General features: G+C 35.2%; 1 protein-coding gene across 1 annotated transcript; it reads left to right on the forward strand.

Moving 5' to 3' along the window:
• The first annotated feature begins 10,547 nt into the window (after positions 1-10,547).
• Positions 10,548-12,620, forward strand: LOC136207449 (NADPH-dependent aldehyde reductase-like protein, chloroplastic). The gene is made up of 2 exons (XM_065998699.1): positions 10,548-10,976; positions 11,789-12,620. The coding sequence occupies exons 1-2, from the start codon at positions 10,588-10,590 to the stop codon at positions 12,195-12,197; spliced, it is 798 nt and encodes a 265-aa protein (XP_065854771.1). The 5' UTR covers positions 10,548-10,587; the 3' UTR covers positions 12,198-12,620.
• The last annotated feature ends 14,512 nt before the right edge of the window (positions 12,621-27,132 follow it).

A 27,132-nucleotide genomic window follows, 5' to 3' on the forward strand; every position in this document is an offset into this window, starting at 1 on the left:
GAAGGAGAGGAGGATGAACCACCGGCTCAAGCACAACCCCAAGCACCTCAAGCAACGAATGATCCGGTAGATTTGCGGAGGATTTTGGACCAAATCAATTCCAACAATCGTCAAATGAACTTGAGATTTGATGATTTGGTTGAAAACAATATGGTGATGAATGACAACCTCAACCTTTTGAGGCGTGAACATTGTTCGACTCGGCATTGGATGCTTTCCTTTTTCCGACGCCGCAATGTGGAGACGTCACCTACACCTCCCGATTCACCACCTCAAGCTTAGGTTGTTTTTCTTTCATTTTATTTTTATCTTGTTATAATTTGGTATAATTATCGTTTTTCTATGTTTGGTACAATTTTCCATTTTTAATTTTATGTTGAATGTTTAATTTGCTCAATTTCAATCTTTGTTTCGTATGCCTTATTTCGTATTTATTTTTTTTTATGTTTTCTCCATTTTTGCACCACTGAGGACATGGTCCAATTTAAGTGTGGGAGGAGATATACATATATCATTTCCACATATACGAATAAATGCAACGAAAATATTATTTTGCAAAACGAATAAATGCAACACATTTTATTTTTTCAACACTAATATATTGCAACACATTTTCATATGTTTTTAAAATTAACCATAAGTTAATATGATTATTTTTAGGTTATCATTATCGTTAGAAATTATATTTCTATACGGGTAATATTTTTTTTTTCATATTTTTCATAAATCTCTGATACGATTTTTAAGTAAAATTGTCTCGAGTGAATGTATTTAAGTAAAAATTCTTTATTCAATCTCTATTTTATATCATGCAATTCATGATAGAATAAATCTTATTTTAAGTTTTCAATTAGGTTTATAGACATTAATTGAACTAACAATTTTAGCTCGGTTTGATTTCGTCTTACATTAACACTAATTGAAGTTTTTAAGGAAACTTTAGCCATAATACATGTTGAATTTTAAGTCAATATATGATGAATGTGCTATCTTTCTTTTTCCCAAGTTACAATTTCATGTTTCAAATTAATTAATCAATTAGTTGAATTCTTAACTTTTGGCCACGGTTGAGACCAACCTTATCACAATCGAGGTATGAAAGGGAAGAATAATTAAGTACCGTTAACTTTTGGCCACGGTTAAGACCAACCTTATCACAATCGAGGTATGAAAGGGAAGAATAATTAAGTACCGTTTACTTTTGGCCACGGTTGAGACCAACCTTATCACAACCTTAACTATTGTACCGAAGTATGATTGGTTCTCTACTTTACTTAACTGCTAGTAGGCCGGACATTCAGTTCTCAGTATGTTATTGTGCTAGATATCAATCTAACCCTAAGGAATCTCATTACATAGCTGTAAAAAGAATCCTTAGATATTTGCAAGGCTCAGTGAATGCAGGTTTATGGTATCCCAACACTCATGACTTCACACTCATTGGATACACTGACGCTGACTACGGACGAGACAAGCTTGAACGAAAAAGCACCTCAGGAGGATGCCACTTCCTTGGAAGATGTCTTGTGTGCTGGTTCAGCAAGAAGCATGCGTCAGTAGCCCTGTCAACCACTGAAGCTGAGTACGTTGCTGCTGGAAGCTGTGTTGCTCAAGTCTTATGGATTAAGCAACAACTTGCAGATTTTGGCGTTCGGACTAAAACAATTGAAGTCAAATGTGACAACAAAAGTGCCATTGACTTATCAAAGAACCCAATCCAACACAGCAGGATGAAGCATGTCAGCATAAGACATCACTTCATTAGAGATCATGTACTCAAGGGAGAGATCAAGCTGACCTATGTCCCAACGGATGAGCAGCTTGCCGATATCTTCACAAAGTCACTGGCTCGTGAGCAATTCAACATACTTAGAGAAGCCATTGGTATGTTTAATCCTCTTCAATAAATTTCAAGTATAGTATGCATGCTGAGTGAATTACCATGCTGAATGATTTATGCTATTACATGCTGAGTAGATAAATATATATATGCTGAGTCTCTATCTCAAGCTGAGTTACTACGCATAAGATCGATTCCTCTGCATAACACTGACTACTCAGAATTTTAAACGCCTGAAATTCTTAACACTGAGTAAAGAGCCGTTGCAAACTTTAATGCAAAGCACGCGAATTAAATAGCCACCTAGGATGACGTATAGGCTATAATTAGAAAATACACGCGCCGTATGTGTCATAAATGCCAGAATCTTTATCGATTGAGAATCTCGAGGCAAAACGGACTACTCAACGCCTTGGATTAACTCAACATCTCTATAAATAGTGGATGAATTCCCACTTCTATTTCTTTACGCTTAGAAATCTTTGGCATTCATACTCTCTCTCTCGAAAAGTTCCCAAACCTTCTAAAAACTTCTCTGAGAAAATGACTAAAATTTCTCTGAACATCTCCGGTGCCGGTCCCTTCCATAACCGCTCCGATGACAATCCCACTTCTCCCACTCAGCGTGATCACGCTGGAGTTACTACGCGGAGCAAGAAAGCTCAAGCTGTCCAAGCTACCTCTTCCAAAGGGAAACAACAGCAAAAGGACAAGGGTAAGAAAGTAGTAGAACGCACCTACACTCAGGTCTTCGAGAGTGTGAGGGGGTGGAAGATTGACCACTCGCGGTGGTTCTCAAAAGGATTCGTGGAGGCCGAGCAACCTTTTTGTGAGTGCATCAAGAACAATGGATGGACCGAGCTGTTCTCAGTTCGGGATGCTACTTACCCTGAGTTGGTACGAGAATTCTACGCCAACCTGAAAATCGCCAATGACAACAGGGACTACCTGGCGACTCGTGTTCGAGGGAAGGACATCTCCATCAACCCAGCGTACCTTGCCTCACTGTTCAAATTGAAAAACGAAGGAGCTATACTTCGTAAATCAGGTGACCATGAGAAAACCGACTACGTTCAGACCTTCTGTAAACCTGAGGGTCATGTAGGTGAAATTTCGAGCACTTCTATGGGTCAACATCAAAAGATGGCCCATTACATACTGACGAACTTCCTTTACCCTAAAATCAACTGCACCAACTCAGCAACCAATTTCGAGCAGTGTTTTATATGGCACATGCTGACTTACACGCCGATAAATATGCCTGTCTTCATAATCGGTGGGTTTCTACGAAGTACAAGGACCCTTAGGCTGGGCTCCTTCATCACTCGAATCCTCCAGGATCACAAGGTGGATATGATTACGGAAATCCAAGTTCGGGGAACCGAGATTACAGCTACTGCCCTATTCGGTTTGGCTTATGATCTACCTATTTTGCCGAAGAAAGGAAAATGAGAAGCTGTCCAGAATGCTGAGGGGGAAGTGACTCGAAAGGGAAGAACTCAAAGTAAGAGGAAGGCTGTCCAGAGCACCTCTAAAGCTGCTGCTTCTGCTCCAAAAAAGATTAAAGTTGTATGTGGGGGAACTAATCCTCAAACTCAGCAAATTCAGGGTGGATCTAGGTCAGCGGACCTAGGAAAGCTGAGCTTGAGACAAAAGAAAGAGAGGACGTTGATGAGCAACCGTCAAAGAAGAAGAAAAAGCTCAATTTTGAGTTAAGACCTATCGATGCCCAACCAACAGATATCGTCGTTCCTCCTAACTCACACTATGCACAGAGTTAAGGCATTGACGCTGAGCAACAGTTTGAGGAAGAACAAGACCAAGACCAATTGGGTGGTCAGTTTGTCGAGGAAGAGTTGGATGACTAGTTAGAGGAAGAAGAACTGGATGATGAGTCTGAAGAAGAAGAAAGTGGTCAGGATGACACTGAGGAACCAGCAGATGATGAGAATCTTGAACCAATCAACACTGAGTTGGTTGATGAAGAAGAGACTGAGCACCAAGTAAATGCTCCTGTTGTTCAAAGGGAAGCCTCACCCACTGACTCCATTGAGTCTATCCCTTGTGACCCTACTCCTCCGAAGCTTAAGAGATTGAGGAAGAAGAAAGCTTTTAAAGCACCCGTTATTGATCTCATGGGTGATTCGCCGCTGAGAGATGAGATCACTGACCTCACCGAGGTACATCTTGAATACTTCTCCAACCCACCTGTACCTCAACCAGATTTACCAGAAAATCAAGCCTCTATTTCTCTGAAGGAACATGCCGACTTAGATGCTTCTGCCAACCAAAGTAATGCCGAGCAAGTGCTCGAAGATTCCGCTCCTCAACACGTTGAGCAAGCCAAGGAATTACCTACTCAGGTAAACAATGAACTTCCTCAACTTCCAACACCTAGTCAGCTTCAGCCTGACATTGAGCAAGCAACACTTTCTGCTGATCCTCCAATTCCCCCACTCAATGAGCAGAATTAGATTCAGTCAGTTTCTACTGACAATCCTAATTCTAGGCCAGCCGCTGATAATGCTGGGCCTTCTAATGTTGAGCAGAACCAAACAACGCCTCTATTCGGTTCTACTCCTCCTCCGGCATCTGGGCCAACATAAGATGGATCCTTTAGCTACCTCATTGCCTCTGAGTCTGGTCGAAGAATCATTGACTCAGCTCAAGCTCTCATCCAGGACCTCCATCAATCAAGTACCAATGCCGCTGAATCTACTACTGTTGAGACAACTCCATTTTCATCTGTCACTCAGCTTCTTACTGAGATCAAAGGTATGAAGGATCTTATGAGTGTCATGACTACACTACAATCTCAACAGCCCAGGCAGGACTCTATAATGAAGCTGGCCGAACTCCAACTGACCATGGTCAACCATATAAACTCACTGCAAAGGGATTTCATCAATTGTCAGCTCGAACTCAGCATATGCCACTTCTGCCGAAGTACATCATCTCTTCAGCCAGCTTCACACTGAGCAAGAGAAAACAAATCACCAGCTTTCCACCTCCTCACAATGCTCCATTGTGCAAATTAGCGAGGCTGTGCGTCTGCCGAACTTAAACAGGCAAGAGATGGCCACTGACGAGCTTAAAACCAACGAGATTCTGAAGTATTCTCGAGCAACTTTCAGCAATGTGCGCCAAATCAACGCTCAGCGTGAGTATTATGATTCCTCCTTGCTAAAGATGTTTCATTAAGCTTTTGCAATGCTCACTGAAACTATGCACTGGATTGGCAAGTCTCAAGCCGCTGTTTTGAGTATGCTGAGTGTTGTATCTATCGGAATTCCTTGATCCATTGTAGATGATGGTGTTCCAATCTTCGACGGAATGAATGAAAGCACGAGAAAGCTAAAGGCATTTTCTCAACGCCTCACTCAAGCTGCAATTGAAGCCACCTTCATTCCCAAACCTGATGATGGCAAAACGGGGGAGAAAGAACAAGCCCCATGAACTCAGCAAGCTTCAGTAAGTCAGCCGCAACACAAGGGCAAAGGCAAACAAAAGTAGCTTAACTTGTATTGACTAGGATAGCTAGCTTTTTGAACCTTTATATATGTGTTCCTGTTTTTATGAACCCTGTTATGTTGACTTTAAATTCCAAAACAAATTATATGCATCTCTTTCATACTGACTACTCTTATTCGATGCTTACTTAAGTGATTGATATAATTTGTTAAAACGCATCTTCATTAAATCAACTGTGCTACACTGTCTATATTAATTTATAACATGTTTGCTGTGTTGATCAAATATGTTGACCACTTCGTATATGTCCACTTGACTAAAACTCATTGAACAAAGCATACTCAGCGCTCTCTGATATTTAAACCTTCCGCGTAAAACTGAGTTAAATAGAATATGTTCCATAAGCTGACCTATCTCTGAAAACTGACCTTAGACTTACTCAATTAAACCTTGAAATGTTTAGAGTAAAACTAAGTCAGTAGCTCAATCCTTACGGGGGAGTTATTTGATAAAATAAGGTCAACTATCATGGGGGAGCTCAACACTGAGTTCTTCGACTGAATATTTTTGCCAACATCAAAATGGGGGAGTTTGTTGAAACACCTTTTCATATGATTTTGATTTGACAAAATTATTTAAGTAATGATAAAAATATTCCAACACATTAAATATAAATGCTTTGATTTATTACACTAATGTGTTTGTTCAATGTTGAGTTTAATTGTGTATAAGACATTGAGATTAAAAAGCCCAAAGGCCCATAAAGTGGAAGTCAAACTCAAGTCAACACATCAAGACCATTCAGCCCAAGATTTCAAAACGAAGCCGTATCAACTAAAACGACGACTCAGCAAGAGAAGGATCGAGAAGCCTTCGTGGCAAAAGCTTCAAGTTGAAGCTGCTGAGTTGGACGACAAAGCAGTCTGGACAGCGGCAGAAAATGTTAAACTTCCAGACAAAGTATTTTTACTTTGGGAAAAGTTCAGAAGGCGCAGAAAGCTGTCTCGTGGACTTTTCCTTAAATGGCGAAACATTCTGCCGAAGACTGACGAAGACAGAAGATGCAAGAATCCTATTGGCCAACGACGTTGAGCACGCCTAGAGTGACAACGACAGGAAGCCGTTTCCCTCCAATGGTTATTTTAAAATTCGAGATGACCAGCTGCCTCAAGTGTCACTATATAAAGGCCATCCATTTGCTTCAATCGATGCAGATCTTCAACTAGTCAAAACGCTGACCAAATTCATACTTGAAGTTTCTATGAGAAAAGCAAAGCAAATACCTTACACCAATTCTTAATCTTTGTGTAAAAGTCTAGAGTGATTTTCAATCATCTAAAGTGTCTTAGCAATCGTTGTTTAGGACAAACACTTTATCATTTCTAGAAGAATAGAAAGGAGAGGCTGAGTACTCGGTTATAGTACTCATCGTAGATATAGGAGTGAGTAGAGGTATAGAGGAAGGTACTCTTGTTATACTCAGCTTCTATTTGTAAAAGGTTTCGTGCTCTACCTTTAAAGAGCTCAGTAGAGAATTCAAAAAGCTCGGAACGAGTTCCGGGGACTGGACGTAGGCGGAGAGGCCGAACCAGGATAAGTCTACTGAGTAATATCTTTCTAACCCTTAAACTCCTTTAATATATATTGCTTGCTATGAAAACTGACTAAGTAAAGAACTCACGCTGAGTTAAGTTTACTAAGAAGCTGAGTTCAGGAATAGACTCTAAGTGTTATTTCCTGACTCAAGTAAAGAAGCAGACTTAGTCACAAATTGACTAAGCTTGTGTCTTGAATCTACTTAGTGACGCTGGGTAAATCTTTTCATAAGAAAAGAAGTCAGCCTTAACGGACAAAATTTTAAATAGTTCCTATCCCCTCATTGGAACTAACTTGTCACGTTATAAGGGACCAACAATACTGCCGAAGGTGTTCATTCTCTTTTTGTTTCAACTCAAAGAGCTTTCACGATTTAACCACTGGAGGAATGCATCCGGCGAATTTCGCACAAAATTCTCAACTTAACTGATCCCAGCTGTCTATCGATCCTGGGGGAAGGGACTGGAACCAGTCGTAGGCAGGACCTTTTAGCGTAGTGATGAACATCCGACACAGCGCGGCCTCACTGGCCCGATTAAGGCCAAGCAACATGCGATACTTCCTTGCATGGGCTTCAGGATTATCCTCCCCGGAATAGACTTGGATGTTGGGAATCTTAAAGTGCCTCTCAGTTTCTTCGGCCTCGATCCACGATGTGAAGGGTGAATCACGATTGGCGAATGGGTTATGCCTGGCATTCTCTTCGTTCTGACGGCGTATCTCGGCTCTGATCTGCTCCGCGATAGAACCTTGATTTTCCCTGGGACGCCTCCTACTTGGAGGTCTACTTTGGGAAGACGAAGAGCTGGAGTCGGATGATGGGTCTGATGGTGACCTTCTACCATCTCCGCCACATCCTCCTGGAGGAGCTCGCCTATTTTCTCGCTGGTTTGGTGGCGGCTATTGCCTAACCTGTCGAGGTGACCTAGCTCGCCGCTCACTTCTCCTTCGGTTAGATGATGGAGGAGATCTACCTCGCCGGGGTGATCGACGCCTGGGGTGGGAAGGGGATCGAGATCGCTCCTTTCCATGCGTCTTCTTACGCTTTTTGTGCCTCCGACCCTCCCGTCCGCCGATGGTGATCCTAGGGTTTGCGGTGCCCCTTAGGAGAGTTTGATCATTCCTTTGACTCCCTTCCGGTATCTCAGAAAATAGCCTTCAATTCAACGATTGGCTATTGGCGAGCGCTGGATTAACAACTGTGGAGTCCGCAGGTTGAGAAAGAAAAAACGACGAGTCACGAGCATTGGGTCCTATGAGAGTATTCTGCCATTATGATGGCGTAGGAGCTGGTGGAGTACGACGGAGGTTGAATGGGGGAACTGTCAGGTAAGACCTCAGTCGACTCTCCATGGCGGGTCCATGCTCTCTTCCGATGGACCCCACGCAAATTTCAATGAAAGAGTCAGGTGACATGCTCCCCTCTCCATGTACGGTTGGTGCATCAGGATCAACGCGGCCAGCGTTTGTAACAGGATTAGTTGATGGTGTTATGGGTGGTATTTCTGTTCCTGTTGAGGGATTGGACCATCCGCTTGTCATGTTTAAAACGCGAACGAAATCCTTATTGGGTTAGGACTCCACGTTCACCGCACCAATTGATAACTAGTGGTGAATTTCCGATCAGTTTCCTTCCCTGTGGGGGCGTCGTTGGGTTCGATGGGGGGAAGCTCCGATGCCAAAGTCAGTATGGAAATGGAGAATAAACTGTATTGACAAGGTAGGGTTTAAGAGAGAGAATGAAAGTGTGTACCTCAATAGCTTGGGGTGCAAACTATTTATAGTCATCTGATCATAACTTCCAGTAACCCGAAAGTCCCCATTAATGCCTCATTAATGGCGGTTACAGATCTTCCTTAAGTGTGGCCGTTGTTCCATTAACTGCTTTTATTGGGAATCGGCTCTACCGTTTGGCGGGCGGATCGAGGTATAATGGCGGGTCTCACGTAGGTTTGACTACGGATAATGTGTGGAGGAATCCAGGTGATCCGCCACAAGGATGACTTGTTTGATATGCCATTGCTTCCTTGGCGCTCCCAATACGCTGCCGTTTCAGTAAATATCCTCTTTGATCCCGTGGAGAATATCTCGATGTTATCATAAACCAAAACCAAAAATCACACATGCAAATCCAATTTTTAGCTTCCTATTATGATCTTAGAAGCCTAATTATAAATTTCCATGAGAAAATTACGAGCAAAAGTAAAGAAATCATCAAAATCCAAAATAGGTATCCATAGCCATTTTTTTCATAATTTCAAGCTTTGAAATTTCATGGAGAATGAGTGAATGGACAGGAGAAAGATGAAAAACTTACCCATTGTGAGTGATTTTGAGTGATCTTGAATCTTAAAATCGTTTTTGTTTGGAGGTTTTTGGAGGTGAATTTCGATTTTTTTTTGCTAGGTTTAGAGAGAAAGAGACGCAAAGAGTGAGGGGAAGAAGAGGAAGAGGTTTGTTTAGGAATTCTATTAGAAATGGAGTGAGTTTAAGTGAAAATTCTGAAAAATTTGACTCTAGATATTTGCAGTTAGAAATTCGGGGGTCAGATTTTCAAAGACTTATTTTATGTGCAAAATTCCTTTTCAATCCTTTGCATAAAAAATATGGGGGCAATTGTTGGGGTAATTTAATTTTTACATTTTTAGCATAGATTATAATTTTACTCTATAGTTAAATTTATTTAATTAAATTCCTTTTCTTTCTGTTTTTTTTTTTTTCTTACCAAAAAAAAAAGAAATAATATTTAAAAAATTATAACAAACAAAAAAAGGAAAAAAAAAAAGCAGAAAGAAATAGTAAAAAAAAACCAGTTTCAAATATGAGTTATTTTTGAGCAATCCCGTCCAACAACTTCGGCGACGAAATTGAATTCGAATCAGTGAAATTTTAGATAGATCCCCCGGACTCCTCCATATATCCGCCCCTGCCTGCTTTTGTTTGTAACAATCTCAACACCTGGAAAGTTCCAATTTCTTAGTTTTGACTCGTCAGTACATATCAAAATCAGGGATGAGTAGAACCAAACCAAAAATTGATGAAACGAACAAAAAAACAAATCGAACCAAATTTTAATTTGGTTTTGATTAACTTCTTATTTTTTGGTTACATTGATGTTGACTCATTTAAAAAAAAAAACCCATAAAGGTTTTCCTTTTTTATACGAAGGAACTCCTACCACAAACGACACTTTAATTTTAGTGGTTTCATGATTGTTGATAGATTGTAGATGCTTAAAAATTTAAATTATCTTTTTTATTTTAGAAATAGATAAAAATTAATTAATTAATGCAATTAATACAAGGATAGTAAAATCTTTTAATTAATATTAATTATATTTCTTAATTCTTGAACTTTGACTTTAAAAGACGAATATTATGGAACATAGAGAATATTTAACAGACTTAGTTATTTATCAACAAGTTTTTTTTGTAACCGTGTTAGTCACACATTAAAATATATTGAATGTAATTGATGTTTGAAAAGTCAAATAATTTTCTCAAAATTTCCAATAATATAGAACTAAAATCGATTTTTGGTTACGACTAAATTTATGACAAAATTTGAAACATTTCGTAAGTTATTCATCGAAAGTTTAGTGTCAAATTTGTCCATAATCTCTATAAAATAAAACATAAATAGTGAAAATATAGTGTAAACAGAATCCTGAAACTCTCGCAATGGCCCATCCTCCATCTTCTCTCCCACTACAAGATCGAGTCGCCATAGTTACTGGCTCCTCCCGTGGAATTGGGAAAGCCATAGCCCTCCATTTGGCTTCATTGGGCGCAAAGCTCGTCATCAATTATTCTTCGAACAGAGACCAGGCTGATCTCGTCGTTCAAGAGATTAATTCTTCTTCTTCTTCTTCCTCTGCTAATGATTGCCCTCGCGCCATTTCTGTCCAAGCTAATGTCTCCGATCCTACCCAGGTTAAGTCTCTCTTCGATGAGGCTGAGAGAATTTTTGGCTCTCAAGTCCATGTCTTGGTGAACTCTGCTGGGGTTTTGGATTCCAAGTATCCCTCCATTGCTAACACTTCCTTGGAGGATTTTGAACGCACTTTTAGGTAATTTTATCAACTATTACCCACCCGATTTCTTTGATTGATGACTATTTGTTTGTTCATTTGCTTGTCATACTTAATGGGCGTCCTTGAAATTGAAGATTAATTTTGAAATTGTTTGCAACAGCGACATTGCTTTAAGAAAATTGAAAATTGATTGATTAATGATTTTACAATCTGTATGCATTTTGAATGAGGAACAGGACCAATTTATCCTCAATTGATTTGATCCGTTAAATGCTGAACCTAGTTTTGAACATAGGAAGACAAGGAAGGTTAAATGAAGCTGAATTTCATAAAGTTTGGTCCTTTTTCCGCAATTGAGCAGATTGCTTTTCTAATGCATCTTTAACTGTAGACAGTAGAGTTGTAAAACCTTAAACTTCTATATAGTCTTACCTTGGGAACATAGATTAAAATCATATGGTTGCAAAATAATTTTCACCTCAATATGATTTACCTATAAATGTTAGTTAAGATATTTAGTTTGATTATGGGAGAAAATATGAAGAAGCTTGTAATGCTGAGTTTAGGGTAGAACTGAAAGGGGTTGAACATGAAAGAGCTGCTTTCTGAGACACCCTTAACATTGAATTTGCAGTTGAATCAATGAGTATCAAACTATTTTTTTTTTTTCCGATCAAATCACGAGATAAGGGTCCGCACCACCGCGGCGGCACCTATGTCCACATCCAGATTAATCCCCGTTCACTGGTTGGTAGGCAACTCAAATGAGTATCAAACTATGATATACATTCTTCTACTTTTCACTATAATCCAACTTGATTATAACCTAATAATGCCCTCATCTACAGTGTGAATACTAAAGGTTCATTCTTGTGCTGCAAAGAAGCAGCAAACCGGCTCAAACGTGGCGGTGGAGGCCGAATAATAATGTTATCATCATCTATGATTGGTGGATTGAAGCCAGGATTTGGAGCATATGTAGCTTCAAAGGCAGCAGTAGAGACAATGGTAAAGATACTAGCAAAGGAATTAAAGGGAACTGGGATCACAGCAAACTGTGTTGCACCAGGTCCTATAGCAACAGAGATGTTTTATGCTGGGAAGACAGAGGAACAAATTCAGAAGAGCATTGCCGAATGCCCGCTAGCCCGGCTCGGTGAGCCCAAGGATGTTGCACCTGTTGTTGGGTTCTTGGCTACTGATGCTGGTGAGTGGATTAACGGACAGGTTATTCGAGCCAATGGTGGCTATGTTTAGGATTTGCAGATGCATATCTAACACTACCAAGTAAAGTAGTTTATTTGGAGTGATTCTACCGGACCACACTGGCCCAGGACTGCTCAGATTGTGTCAGCGCAGCAGTGGCACTGATGTGGCATAATCAGAGTGGTCGGGACTAGTATGGTCCGGGACCATAGTAGAAATTTTCGTTCATTCGAGGGTTTATGGTTTGATAACAAAATATTTCTTATCAGTTTGGTTTTCTTTACACAATGTTTTATTTGAAGCTTCAAGTAGAGAAATCATCCCTGAGGTATGAAATTGAATTGGCCTGCCAATAACAATTTTCTGATTGCTATTTGCTTTGGTCAAAGAACAAAGTGAACCAATCATTTAGCTTTGAAATGGTAATCTGAGTGTTGTAAAATGCTGTTCCTTCAAATTTTATTCTATAATCAAATCAATCCAATTGGAAAAATGAATCTAATATCAGATACATGTATATATAATTAGACTAATTTAATTGGGTCATATATAAGAGAAATTCACAAAGAAATTTGATTATTAGTAGAAAAGATGAGAGCCGTGTTTTAGTGTAGCCATGAAATTTGATTATTGGAAAAGTAATTTTAATCCTCCAACTTTGGGTAAATTACATCCATACACCTCAACTTTGCATTTTCTTTTTATAGCCATGAACTTGAAAACTGGACAATTAAAGCTCTTGAATTTTACACTCATTTTACTGTTGAAGAAAGGGAAAATTAAAAAACTAGGTCAAATGGGAGGCTCATTTACATATTTAACCCATTTACTCAACCTACTACATATCTAGACTGATTTTGTGCGACTTTCCCATAATACCCCTAACCTTCCCACTTCCCCAAACGCGAACGGTCTCTCCCCCTCTTCTCCTTGGTTGCGCGAAACGGTTGGCAGTTCCTCCATTAATGATTCCAAGACTTTTGATCTTCCTTTAAATTGCACGAAATCTGCACCATTTCTCCAAATCACAATGTATTTCTCTTCTTCATCTCTTGATTCTGCAACTTCCTAATCCTAGAAAACGAAGCCATGGTTCTTCATCTTCCAGTTCCTGCTCGTTTCTTGGTTTCTTTCTTCTTGTGACCATCGAAGAAATGGTGATTCTACGTTATTTTCATCGTTTTTTCCGGTTTATCATATTGGTTTCGTCGAAAAATGTAAGTATATATTGTTTTTTCTGTATTTTTCCCATAAATCCACTTAGCATATGCGGTTTTCGCGAGGTCTGTGGGGAGAAATTTATCGATTTCACTTCGCGAAATGATGATTACACGGAGTTTGCGAGGTAAATCGATAAATTTCTCTCGCAGACTCCGCGAAATCATCGTTTCGCGAAGTCAGAGCGTCACATTTCTCCTCGCAAACTCCGCAAAATCATCGTTTCGCAAAGTCAGAGCGTCACATTCCTCCTCGTAGACGTCGCGAAATCATTGTTTCGCTAAGTAAAATCACCCTCTTTCTTGCACATTTACGTTCGCATACTTAGCGAATCATCGTTTCGCGAAGCCAAATCTTCATTTTTTCTGACTAACACGATCAAATTTTTCTGAAGGTGGTTGAATACATAATATTCATTCCTGGAAGCCGGCGTGTTAGGGTGCCATGAGAGACATCCATTCCAAAAGGTCTGGACTTCCAACCACCAGTGGTGAATAGGAGTCTACACCGTGGGACACGTCCATCCCTCAATGGTTAATAAGAGCCTATGTATCGTGAGACATCCATCCATCGCTGGTGAATAAGAGCCTATGTATAATGAAGTGATTTGTTAGGAGTTTATTGTGACAATCTTGTTCTGTACCGTGAGACACATCCATCCATCGGTAGTGAATAGGAGCCTATGTATTATGAAGTGATTTGTTAGGAGTTTCTTGTGGCAATCTTGTTGTAAATTTTGATAATGTTATGATTTTCATGTTAGAATTCGTTGTTGTTTGACATTTTTTGTTATATACCACTTCGCGAATTAGCTTCAAAACACATCCAGGTTTCACATATGCTAATTAAATTCATCAACTAGACCAAACATTAGTTTCACAGGCTTCGCATATGCTAATTAAATTCATCAAGTAAACCCAAATCTTAGCTTCGCAGGCTTCGCATAAGATCGAATCTACGAAGTCAGATGGGAGGGAGACAGACGCGCGTAAATATTGAGGGTATTATGAGAAAGTCACACAAAATCAGTTTAGATATATAATAGGTTGAGTAAATGGATTAAATATGTAAATGAACCTTCTATATAACCCATTTTTGTAATTTACCCGTTGAAGAAATCAAAATGACCGACAATGATTTCAAAATGCAAAAACTCAAGAATTAAAATGGTTAGAATTGCATGATCTCATGGATACATATTTTTTATTTTTATAATCACCATTTTTAGAATTTTCTATCTCAAAATAACCACTTTATCCATCCTAACTAAACTAAACAACAATTCTTCAAAAAAAAAAAAGCTTAATACATAAATAACCTCCTGAACTTGTCCAAATGTTGCAACTGTCCCCTCCAACTTTCAATCGTAACAAATTACCCTTCGAACTTCTCTAATTGTAACAATTTACCCCTTAAACTTGTCCAATTATAAAATATAACCCCAAATTGGTGACATGGACTGCAATTGAAGAAACACATGAAATGCAAAATCTGCAACGCTCGTGGATTGTGATAATCAGATCTTTGGCGTGATACGAATCCGGGAAAATGCTTTTACTGTTGCTTCAAGTATGGGGTAAAAAAATTTCCAATTTGGGATTATGTTTTAGAATTGAACAAGTTTAAGGAGTAAGTTGTTACAATTGAAAGTTGAAGGGGGCAGTTGTAATATTTGAACAAGTTCAGGGGTTATTTGTGTATTAGGCCAAAAAAAAAAACTAAACTAAACAACATATCAATGAAATAAAAATAAAAAAGAAGTTTAAAAATTAAAATTGTTTAAATATCATTTTTGCCAGCTCTATAATGGAGGACTAATTATTATTGGACTGACATCTTAGTCAATGATAAAAAGGTCATTATATTAACAATATGTAAAATTCAAAGAATATAATGTTCAAGGTCGAAAAGAAAGTGAAGACAAAGTTGAAGAGCCATGAGTATAATTTACTCCAACTTGCTTTATAGATTCATTTTGATGGGAATAAATTGCAATGTTTTACTTTGAAGTAAGTTTCACAATGATCATTGAACTTCATTTTGTTTTAATATTTTGTTTTAATAAAGTCATTCCGTTCAATTCATAATAAAAAGTCCCTCAAACAGTGATATGGAAGCTACTCTGAAAAGAATTTGCTTCCACACATAATATGAGAGTCGCAAGTGTGCCACATGATAGTAAAAAAAAAACTAAATAAAAAATACATTTTTTGGCAATCACGTAGTAATTTCAAGCAGTTGAATTAAGTCAATAAAAGATATGATTTTTATTTTATTGTTATCATGTGACTGTCATGTCACACGTAAAAGTCAGTCATTTCCAATGTGACTGTCATTATTCTAGTGACTTTTCTATTTGAAATGGTCACATTGACTTTATTGAAATAAAAATAAAAGTTTAATTACTTGATTGAAACAAAATGAAGTTCAATGATATTTGTGAAACTTACACCAAACTTGCAATTTACCTATTTAGATGTAAGTTCTCCTTTCAACTTCAGTTTTAATTTTAAAGATCATATTTAATAAGTCTTAATTATTAATCATGAACTCAATGGTTGAAATTTATTTATTCGATAATTAATTAATTGAATTTTAGAATTATATTTACACTTTAAAGGTGGGGAGAACGAACAATAAAATTGAGTATGAATGTCCAAAAATTCGGATTGAGTTCCTGTGATCCATTTATATCCTTCTAATTTTTTGGATTTTCATCTTCTTCCCTTTTTGCACTCGGTCATGCTCCTGCTTTTTTGGCTTCCCACGTGCCCTTCCTTGTCGACATAATTTAGGAAACGCTCCATAATTACGCTTACAATGGATGCCCAAACGACGTTGCTTTGACAAACATGGCGCCAAATTCCAATATCATTCCTAGATCTTCGGTATTGTCTTTGTCCCTTTCTCCCTTACCTCTCCTTCGCATTTCATTCATTTCCTTTGCCACTTTAAAAATCTTCCTAATTACAAAGTCCTAGCCTGATTCCCAACTCAGATAAGGTACTTCAAAATCCACATCACTGTAACAATACAGTCGTATCGATCTGCCGCAAACCCTTAGATAACATCATCATTTTCCGTTGTTTGGTGGGACAACCAAACCTTTAAGTTAGTAATGCAAATCTGTCCGACGCACTAAGAGGAAATGGACTTCTAGCTCCTGTTGATCACCGGTGCATGCTTTTGAAGCGTCGATTTCCTATTTTTATTTTAGCTGCATCAGACTTTTAGCTTAATAATTTCCTTCCATCAGGTGCGTTATGCGGAAGCGAGATCCACTTTCTTGTTAATGGTTGGTCTGTGCCTTCAAATCATTTTAAGAGTGTAAGCCCTTTTATGAAAATGACATTCAACTTTCCATGAATGATGTTTTCAACTTCAACAACTTCGGTCTTTTACCATATTATTGCATTTTCGTCCAACGCTTTGGAATTTTCATTATAAAACCTCTGGCATGCTCCCTCTCATTCAATTCGAAAAAAGAAAGAAACTCTTAAGAGTTGTTGGAGACCTCTAACAAGAACATGCTCCGAATTTTCAGGCATATCTCGTAAAGGATGCAACCATCTGAAGTAGACACATGCATTATCAAATCAAAGTAGATATGGTGGAGTATTTGGACATTTCAGAGGCGAAAATTTTAAAGATTTGATGAAAACAAAAACTAAAAACTAGTAGTATATAATTATTTAAAAAAATATAAGGACTAATTTATTTATTTTAAGAAAAGACATAGAAACTTTATAATTATTTATCCAAATTTAATTTTTTTTCCAATTACGGTAACATTAATTTTATATTTTTATCTCTATTAAATTATATCATTACTTTTACAAAAAAAAATATTTATTTATTTGATTTTTCAGCTAGACCAATAAGCTATTTTAACGCAACTACATTCTTATCATTAGAATTCGAACTTTGAATGATTGAATAGTTAAATTGATTCAATACCTTAATTACCTACATCATATACTTGACAATAAATAAAAATTAAACCTTTCTAAAAAAAAAATTGATGCTAAGATATGGGTTAAGTTCTTTTTTTTTTTAAGAAAATCCTATATGTTAAGTTCTTTTTTTTTTTTTTTTGGAAGAAGAAAATCCTATATGTTAAGTTAAAAGTGAAAATTAACACCTTATTCCTTTATATATATATAATGTAAAAAGATTGTGGGTATCAAGTGTACATAAAAAATGAGAATTGATTTAATTAAAAAAAAAAAGAGAGAATTGATGTTTTTTTTTTAATTAAAAAAAAACAACAATTATTCAAAAACAATAAAGTAATAAATAGGCAGGGGGTAAAAACTAGTATATGCTTTGCAAGGACATTCTTACCTAACAAAGGGTAAGCAGACCATATGATTTTGGATCCACTTTCATGATTTGTTTTTTTCTATGTAACTAATAAAATGGGAACTGCTCATATCTTTTTTTTATCATTAATTAAAGCAATGGATGATATATTTAGAGGGCAGGAGCATAGCATATATACATATAATAATGATAATATTAATTTGTCGAATAACTTCTCCTCCAAGAGAGGGAGGGAGGGGAAGGAGAATATATGCATGAAATTGACACTTTCAACTAAAAGTTCAATTAGGAATGTTCCAATCACGGACTACCCCCAACTTTGTGCGATATTAATTTCCAAAACCTGAAACGGGACGTTTGCTATTCTATGGAGATAGAGATATGGAGATATGAATAACCCGTATAATAGAGATAGATATAAAATGATTCATTTTATTATATTACTCATATCCAAATTTAAATAGATCAATATATTATTTTAGGATAAACATGGAATGAAATTAATTAAATTTAATCTATCATCCTAACTTGAGAAATATTTAGACCACTTATTAAATTTTCAAAACACAAAGAAATGAAATAACAAATATATTTAAAATGATAGATTAAATTTAAGTAATTTCATTCCACACTGATATTACAATAATAGGGTTAAGGTGCAAAAATACCCCTAACGTTTTGGGTCAGGAGCAATTTTACCCCTAACGTCTAAAATGGTGCAATTTTACCCCTAATGTTTATACCCAAGAGTAATTTTACCCCTAACGTTGATAAATTGGGTCAATTTCAGAAATAATTCATCAAACTGTCTTCTCGATCATGAATCTTATCATCTACACTTCACATGTGCGTAATTTTATCAGCAACAAATCATAATCATATGTTGATGTGAAAAAAATAAAAAAAATATACTGTCTTTTGTACGAATTAGACAAAAAATTCAAAAAATTCACCAAATTTATAAATATTAATCTCCAATTCTATTATTAATTAAATTACAAAAAATATGAAATCCTTTTTTTTAGAATGAATTGATATGCAATTGGTGCAAAATAATGAACAAAAATATCTGTGTTTTATAATAGTGTCTGAAATTGACCCAAATTACCAACGTTAGGGATAAAATTGCTCTTGGCTATAAACGTTAGGGGTAAAATTGCACCATTTTAGATGTTAGGGGTAAAATTGCACCATTTTAGACGTTAGGGGTAAAATTGCTTCTGACCCAAACGTTATGGGTATTTTTGCACCTTAACCCGACAATAATATATGGAAAATTTTAAGTTTTTAAAAGTTTAAAGATTAAAATTAAGTTGAGAAATATTTGAAACATTCTACTAAATTTCTAAAACACAAAAAATAAAATAAATAATAAAATTTGAGGGAAAAATTAGACTTTTCTATCTAAATCAGTTATCCCAATACCACCTGGATAGTTTAGGCGCTGGAAATCGAGAATCCATCATGATTTTCTCCGATTAGTTTTTCTTGGCGTTTTTATGCCCCTAGCTGATTTTTAGCGGCTTGGGCTCCGCCTAGACCGTCTAGACGACACCTAAGCAAAGATGAACAAAAATGTTTTTATTATTCATATTTTCTTGCTTTATTATAATTCACTTTTGAATATTGTCACATGGTTATTCATGAATAGTGTTTATTATTATCGAATATTTTGGTTTGATTACGTTCTCTACTTATTTTCATGATATGGTTTAAGACTTAAAGATATTGTTTGATAACTTTTGGTAATTATATTAGTTGTGAACATTATATTTTATTTGTTTGAGTTGTTTCAATGATATTGTTGTTGAAATGTTGATGTTTACATATTTTCAAAGATATATATGTTAGAAATATACGTGTTTTTTTTAATGGAAATATACGTGTTTTTAGATAGTATAATACATATTTTAATTGAATTTATATAACAATTTTATTGATTTACAAATAAAAAATACAAAAATACAAATCCGATTAATCTTTGACCAATCCCCAATTAATTCTCAGGAGCTTGTCCCTACTAGCGCCTAACATTTTTTACAACTTTTATTTATAAAGCATTACAATAAACAATTGCCACAAAATCCGCCACAAATCGTAAAACAATTCAAAACCATACTTTCCTAATCTATATATATATATAATATATATATATATATATATATATATATATATATATATATATATATATATATATATATATATATAATATAAAACAGTAACAATGGAGCTGAGGTGTCACTTCCTCATTTTTTACTGATAAAAAATATAGTATAATATATAATATATTAATTTTAATTATATTATTATATTTATCTATAAAAAGATTATTTTATCCGTACTATATCTAAGAGTTCTATAAAATTTTAATTAATCACTAAAATCTCTCTAATTCTCTGCATATCTATATATAATGTGAAAAAGTAACGATGGAGCTGAGGTGCCACTTCCTCCTTTTTTACTGATAAAAAATATAATAATATAATTTTAATTATATTATTATATTTATCTATGAAAAAGATTATTTTATCCATACTATATCTAAGAGTTCTACAGAATTTTAATTAATCCCTAAAATCTCTCTAATTCTCTGCATATCTATATCTATATATAATATAAAACAGTAACGATGGAGCTGAGATGTCACTTCCTCCTTTTTTACTGCTAAAAAATATAATATAATATATAATATATTAATTTTAATTATATTATTATATTTATCTATAAAAAGATTATTTAAAGTAAATGTGAAAATAAAATAATAATATTTAATTTATATAGCACATTTATATCATTAATTGTAATTATTAGATTATATTTTTCGTTAATATTTATATGTTAAGATGAATCCATGCATCACATGGACCAAAAACTAAAAAATAGTATTAATTTACACCACTTTTTATTGACTTTTTTGTTTTTGTTTTTTTATGACCAACCCAATTAATTCACGAGACAATGCATTTTTCTTCACGTCAATGTCACATGTTGTGTGTTTTTATTTATTTAATAAAATTAAGTTTAATATAATTTAAGTTGTTCTTGTAAATTTAATTTTCTGTGACTCCTAACCAGATCCTCAATTAACGGAATATATCATATATTAATGGTTTCGTGAATATATCTGCAATTTGATCTTGGATCTTCACGTACTTCAATTTTACTTTTTTTTTTCTAAATGCACTTCCAAATAAAATGATATTTTGTGTCAATGTGTTTACTATGTCATGAAACACTAAATTTTAGCTAATAGTGCAGACTTATTATCAATATAAATTTCGATCGGATCATGTTGAGTCGTTTGAAATTCCCTTAACAATTTTCGAAGCCAAATTACATGACAGACACATGATGTTGCAGCAACATATTCAGATTTCAAATTGTCAGCACATGATGTTGTACTTTTCGTTCATCTTTATCATTGATCTAATTACTATCAAAGTACCCAACTAATTTAAAATCATCAGATTTTGAATAATGCAAACCGAAATTAGTGGTACCCATAACATAACAAAGAATTCGTTTGACTGCGTTCCAGTATAACACCGTTGGAGCTTCCATATATCGACTAACCAAACCGACTGCATAAAGAATGTTCGACCGGGTGCAAGTCAAATATCCAAGACTTCCGATCAAGCTTCGAATATCGTAGGATTGACTGTTTTTTTCATTTTCATCTTTGGTCAACTTGATGGTCCCTCAACATGATTCAAAACATACCTAGTTAATCCATACTTGGCACCAATTTATTCGTCTGTTATGCGATAACAAAAGCATGTTGTGTCTCATCTAGATTCTATAATGATGATTTTAGTTCTAAGGAATCTACTATAAGCGTTACATGAGAACTATCTATGATATATACTTGACTATGTGATATTCTCATAAGCGGATCAATCCAGCACTTACCATCTTGTAAGCTCTTATGTCATTGGTTTGACACTCCATGTCTATGACCGGTGAAACACCATCACTACCAAGATATATACTAGTCTTTTGTTCATCATTGTTCCCACTAGGATAACAGACTAGGAATGATTTAGTATAGTATTTTGTTGCCACATGATTTCACTTGTCCAAGTCCTCAACCTTCCAAACATGTGCAAATCACTATACTCGGATACTCTTTCAATTAAATACATTGCACAGGATAAAATGTAATTGAAAGATTAATGTCATTATATTAATAATAATAAGATTACAACATCTTAAGACTAGGACATACACTAATATCTATAGTATCTCATTTTCACCCATCTTGACGTTTCTTTTGCCATGAACAAGATTCTAAGTTGATGCATTCTATAATAGGCATTCACTAGTGCATAATTAAGCGCATCATGCGTTACTTAAATGGAACTTTGACGCATAGCATTTTTCAATCTAAGGGACTAATTGATCAATTGCATTATTTTTTCCGATGCAGATCGAGGGGTTACTGTAAATCCATGTGCTGATATGTTGTCTTTCTTAGGAAATGTTTACTTTTGTGGTCCTTAAAGAACAATATACAATAGCTGGATCTTTCATCAATTGAGTCGTGTTATATATTGCCTCTGCAACTTAATTTGGTCTTCCAAATCAAAGAAAATATTTAGAGATCAATCTCTACTTTGTTCGTGACAAGGTCCAATCGAAGGCTCTAGTTGTGCAATATATATCCACTATGGATCAACCTTTGAATGTCTTTACTAAAGCGTTCTCTAAGGAGCAACTTCAATTTCTGCGTGACAATATGACAATTCCACTGCTAGAAAATACATCATTTGTAATAGGCAAAAACCTAGTTATTTGTAATGGACAATCAGTTACAATTACAATTGTGGACGTTACAAATAATCTCGTAATGGACGGTGAAGCCCGTTACAATTAAGTTTTTTTTTTATAACGTGCCTTAGTAAGAGTCCCCAACAAGGTGAATTGTAACATATTTTAAGATAGCTAATTACAAGTACGAGTAACAAATATATTTTTATTATTTTGGACCATCCAAAATTTGAAATATGACTAAGGCCATGTTTGATAAATAAAAAAATCACTTAATTGAATATGACTAGTTCAACACTTATTTCTTTTAAGTCTGTTTGACAACCACAATTCTTTAATTACTTAAGTTAAAAAAATATTTATTTTAATAAGTCAAAATATTTAACTTAAAATTTTAAGTTGAACATTATCAACTAATATTTTATCATTCAATCATTTAGCAAATATTTGTTGTATTTATCAAACAACTACATCATTTAATAGCATGTATAATATTCAACTCTTAAAATTCAGTATTTATATTTTCAGCATTTAAATTTCCGTTTTATTAAACATCACCTAATATTGTGTCATATTAATCAACATTCTCATCAAAACCACAAACATGACTACAAAATCTACAAGTCATATGTGCACATTTTTGAGTTGAACCTTATTATTATATATATATATATATTCACACACCCTACACAAAATTAAAGCACTTGTATAAATTAAGAAATTAGGCAACAAATACAAAATAAACCAAAATAATACTTTGTATAACAAAAAATGTGAGAGAATGCACATGAATCAAAATTAATACTTGTATTAAATATTGAATAAACATGTAAACTACTACTTCAAAAAAAAAAAAACATGTAAACTATTGTTTTATAGCAAAGTTTAACAACACTTTTCATCATAAGATACATATCAATGTCTAACTAAAAAAGCAAAAATAAAACCAAAGTGTTATGAATTACATATAATTCTTGAGATTCTTGAACATAAAATGGTCAGATGTGAAAGCTACAATTAAGTTAAAAGTCCAGTAAGCATTTGTGAGGAGGAGGACATCACATGGACATGTAAAAGTATATATATTCTCAACTCATTTGTTTTTTTGTTTATACCAAAATGCATATAAATTGGAACATAATGTGTATAAAAGCATAAAAAGACAAACTTAAATTGAGATAGACAGAGACAGGAATAATAGGCTATGGTCAGCATAGGATTAAGAGTGCAAAATGGTACTTATTCTAAGTTTTAAAAATGTTAAAAAATAAAACCTAAGCAGTCTCTGAACATGGCAAATATTCCCTACTTATAAGGACACAACACTAATCATGAAAGAGTGAAGGGTTAGTTTCACTCTTACTCCTTTAAATATCACAAATGAAACAATAATGCTATAAAACTTTATTTTTTAAACTTTAAACTCATCCAATTTTGTATTTTTGTTTCTCCAATAGTCTTTATAATCAGATTCTAACAATAACAATCATCAAAATGGATACGTGGATGACATGTCAGACAATTTTTCCACGTGGATTTTTTTTAAATGACATGTCACCAAACTCAACCTGGTTAAATAGACCTGACCCGAGTAAAAAAGAGAACATGTCCATGTCGGGTTTTTTTAACATAAACATGTAGGGTTGGATTTGGTGACATATCATCGAAAAAAATTATTCATGGAAAAATTGTCTGACGTGTCATCCACATGTGCATTCCAGTAAATGCTCTTACCGAAATCCGGTTAAAAGGTGCTAAATTGTGGAATTTTTTTTATCGTCAGATCTCTTAATGTCGGACTGCTTCTTGCAAAACAAGAGAGGTGTCGACTGCTCTTTCTCTCAGTTGTCCTTATTAGGGTAAGATCTCACCTACTATTGGTGGATTAATGACCCAATAAGAAGCTACTACGTAAACGGACGAATACAAGATTGCTCCACTTGGCAATATAAAATCTAACTACATTCTTTTAAGGCCAAATAATTTTTTCTATCCCATTTTACTCTCTTCCAAGCCAAGTTTTTCTCAACATATAGATTTGGAGGGAAGGAGCATCTTGCACCCTTAACCCATAACCTACTAAAGACAATGGGTTGGAACCACCCCTAGGGTTAGAGCTTCCTGTCTCTGCTCCTAACTACATATATCGCCTCTTTAGGGACCTGTCCACACAGGACTCTCCCATGCGCATATCCCATGTCCTTCGTTTATCACCCACTGTCCGGATATCAGATATACAGCTCTGGAGCATTTGACACACGCGTCTCGCATATGCTCAGAGGATAATATTCGGCTGTTATTAAAAGGATTACATGAGAAATCAAATGCGAAGTTAGATGAGTTTAACGTTCAGAAATAAAATTATGTGACATCGATCTATTTCTAATACTTGGAGGACCGTAAATGCGATTAAACCAAGAGTAAAAGGCATCTATCTAGGTAGCAATATTAGCCAAAAGAAAAAGTATGGGATGGTGGGTTTGGGGAACCCATTTTGAGTGGCTTTGGGTGGAAAGGAATAACATAATTCTTGACTTGAGAATATGACTCATTGGCCTTACTTTGAGTTAGATTCTAATGTTCCCATTTCCTTTTTTCTGCATAGAATACATTCCGTGGTCATTTCTCACTTTCTACTTCTCCCAATCTCCATTCCATGTAGTCAATAAAAACCCACATCTAACCAATCAAAATCCAACACGTACCCCTTTGCTTATGATTAACATGATTCTCTAACCCCCTTTTCATTCTCCCAAAAAGTATAATTATTATAATCAAAGAATCCATAAAAGGAAAATGTAAGTACAAGGTAGAACATCAAGTGGAGAATAATATTAATAATTAAACACTGCTCTTTCTTTCTTTCTTCTATTGCATACCCAGAGAAACAACCCCTTTAAATTTTCATTAAACTCAACACTATTTTGGCAAATATAATCATTATTCAGACAAGAAATGAAAGTTCATAATGCTTCTGTTTATTCCATTAATGGCTAAACATACAGACTTTAGAATGTTTTTTTAACATAATTCATCCACAATTATATAGCCTGCATGTCCACCCCTATATTAATCAAATGATCATACCAATCATTAGCTTTTTCACGTTTCCGTTTCCGTTTCTTTTCCGTTTCCATTACCGTTTTCTACGCGTGCATTTCGGTTCCTCATATGATCATGTATGAAAATCACAACAAAACTGCAGAAAAGAATTTAATGTGGTAGCTATCATGGCTAATGTAAATGATTCCAATCCACATGCATACAAACTATTTAGGAATTCCAACTTTAATACTTTTTTTGCAGAGGACTTTTTGATAGATTCCTCCTCAAACTGCATAACATATCCTTACATATCAGAATCAAATTGATCTTCATAAAAAGGCCAATTGGAACTAAGATTTTGTTCAAAGGAATAGGAATTTTATTTATACCCTACACAAGAAAGAAAAAATGTTTATTTAATTAATGAACATACTTAAATGTTTCAGAAGCACTAATTGAATTAATGGGTATCTATCTATCTATCTATCTATCTATCTGCATACCAAAAATGTCCTCATTCGATCAAATAAATATTTGATGTCGTGCAAGTTTAGTGTAAGTTGGTAGATCTTTTTCTCCATATTATTATTATAAGAATTTATTCTGCATTAGCTAGCTGTTGATCAATACAATATGATGATGATGATGATGATATTCTGTATATTTTAAATAGGTAAAAGAGTATAAATCCTGATGATCACCTCAACTCAAGAACTGATCCTTCCTTGATTGAAATTTAATATAACAGCATAAGCATCAACAACATACACTTGACACATGCTTACCTTTTACTAGTGCAAATCCATAAACAAATCTGATTATTTTTTACATTTATGGAGATTATTGTTATCACATGGAGGCTGCAAACACATTAGTTTTTTTTGGTGAAATTGTAAGAAACATTATGTGTATTCCTTTCTAAAATTTGTCAAAAGCAAAGTGAATATTGGACTCTAAGTGTGAAGCAATATATTCCAGATAACACGTAGATATCGTCCGTTTTAGCTCAATTTTCATTTTTAGGTCTCACAACTTTAGAACACAATATAGCCCAATTAATCTTTATTCATTTCTGACATGGAATTCAGTTTATTTCGGCTTTCATCGTCATCTGTAAACAAAAACCTAACACATCCTCAAAGGGGAGGATTACTTCACATATATAAGGGAAGGAACTTATAGCTCCCTCATTAAGCTATGTGAGATATTTAACACACCCCTCGATGCCTAAATTTTCAAATCATTTGGAATGTGAAACAAATATCAAACCTAATATTGCTTATAGGTTAATGGGATGGGGATTCGCCTAAACCGGAATGGAGAATTCCCATTTATTTCTGCATGGGATGGGAATCCTCAAAGATGGAGGTGGGGCGGGGACAGAAACCTCTATCTCCACCTCATAGGAATCCTCATCCCTTGCATGTCCACCATATCAAAGTGAATATGAGACTCCAAAGATGGAGGTGGGGCGGGGACTATATATTATCCGTTTTGGCTTAAGCTTCATTTCTTAGGTCTCACAATTTTAAAGCATAATATAGTCCAGTTAATCTCTATTCATTTTCGACGTGTATTCAGCTCATTCGTCATCCTAAACAAAAGCCTAATCATTTGAAAATATATCTCAAAG

The sequence above is a fragment of the Euphorbia lathyris genome, chromosome 9 (genome assembly GCF_963576675.1).
Source record: "Euphorbia lathyris chromosome 9, ddEupLath1.1, whole genome shotgun sequence".
NCBI lineage: Eukaryota > Viridiplantae > Streptophyta > Magnoliopsida > Malpighiales > Euphorbiaceae > Euphorbia > Euphorbia lathyris.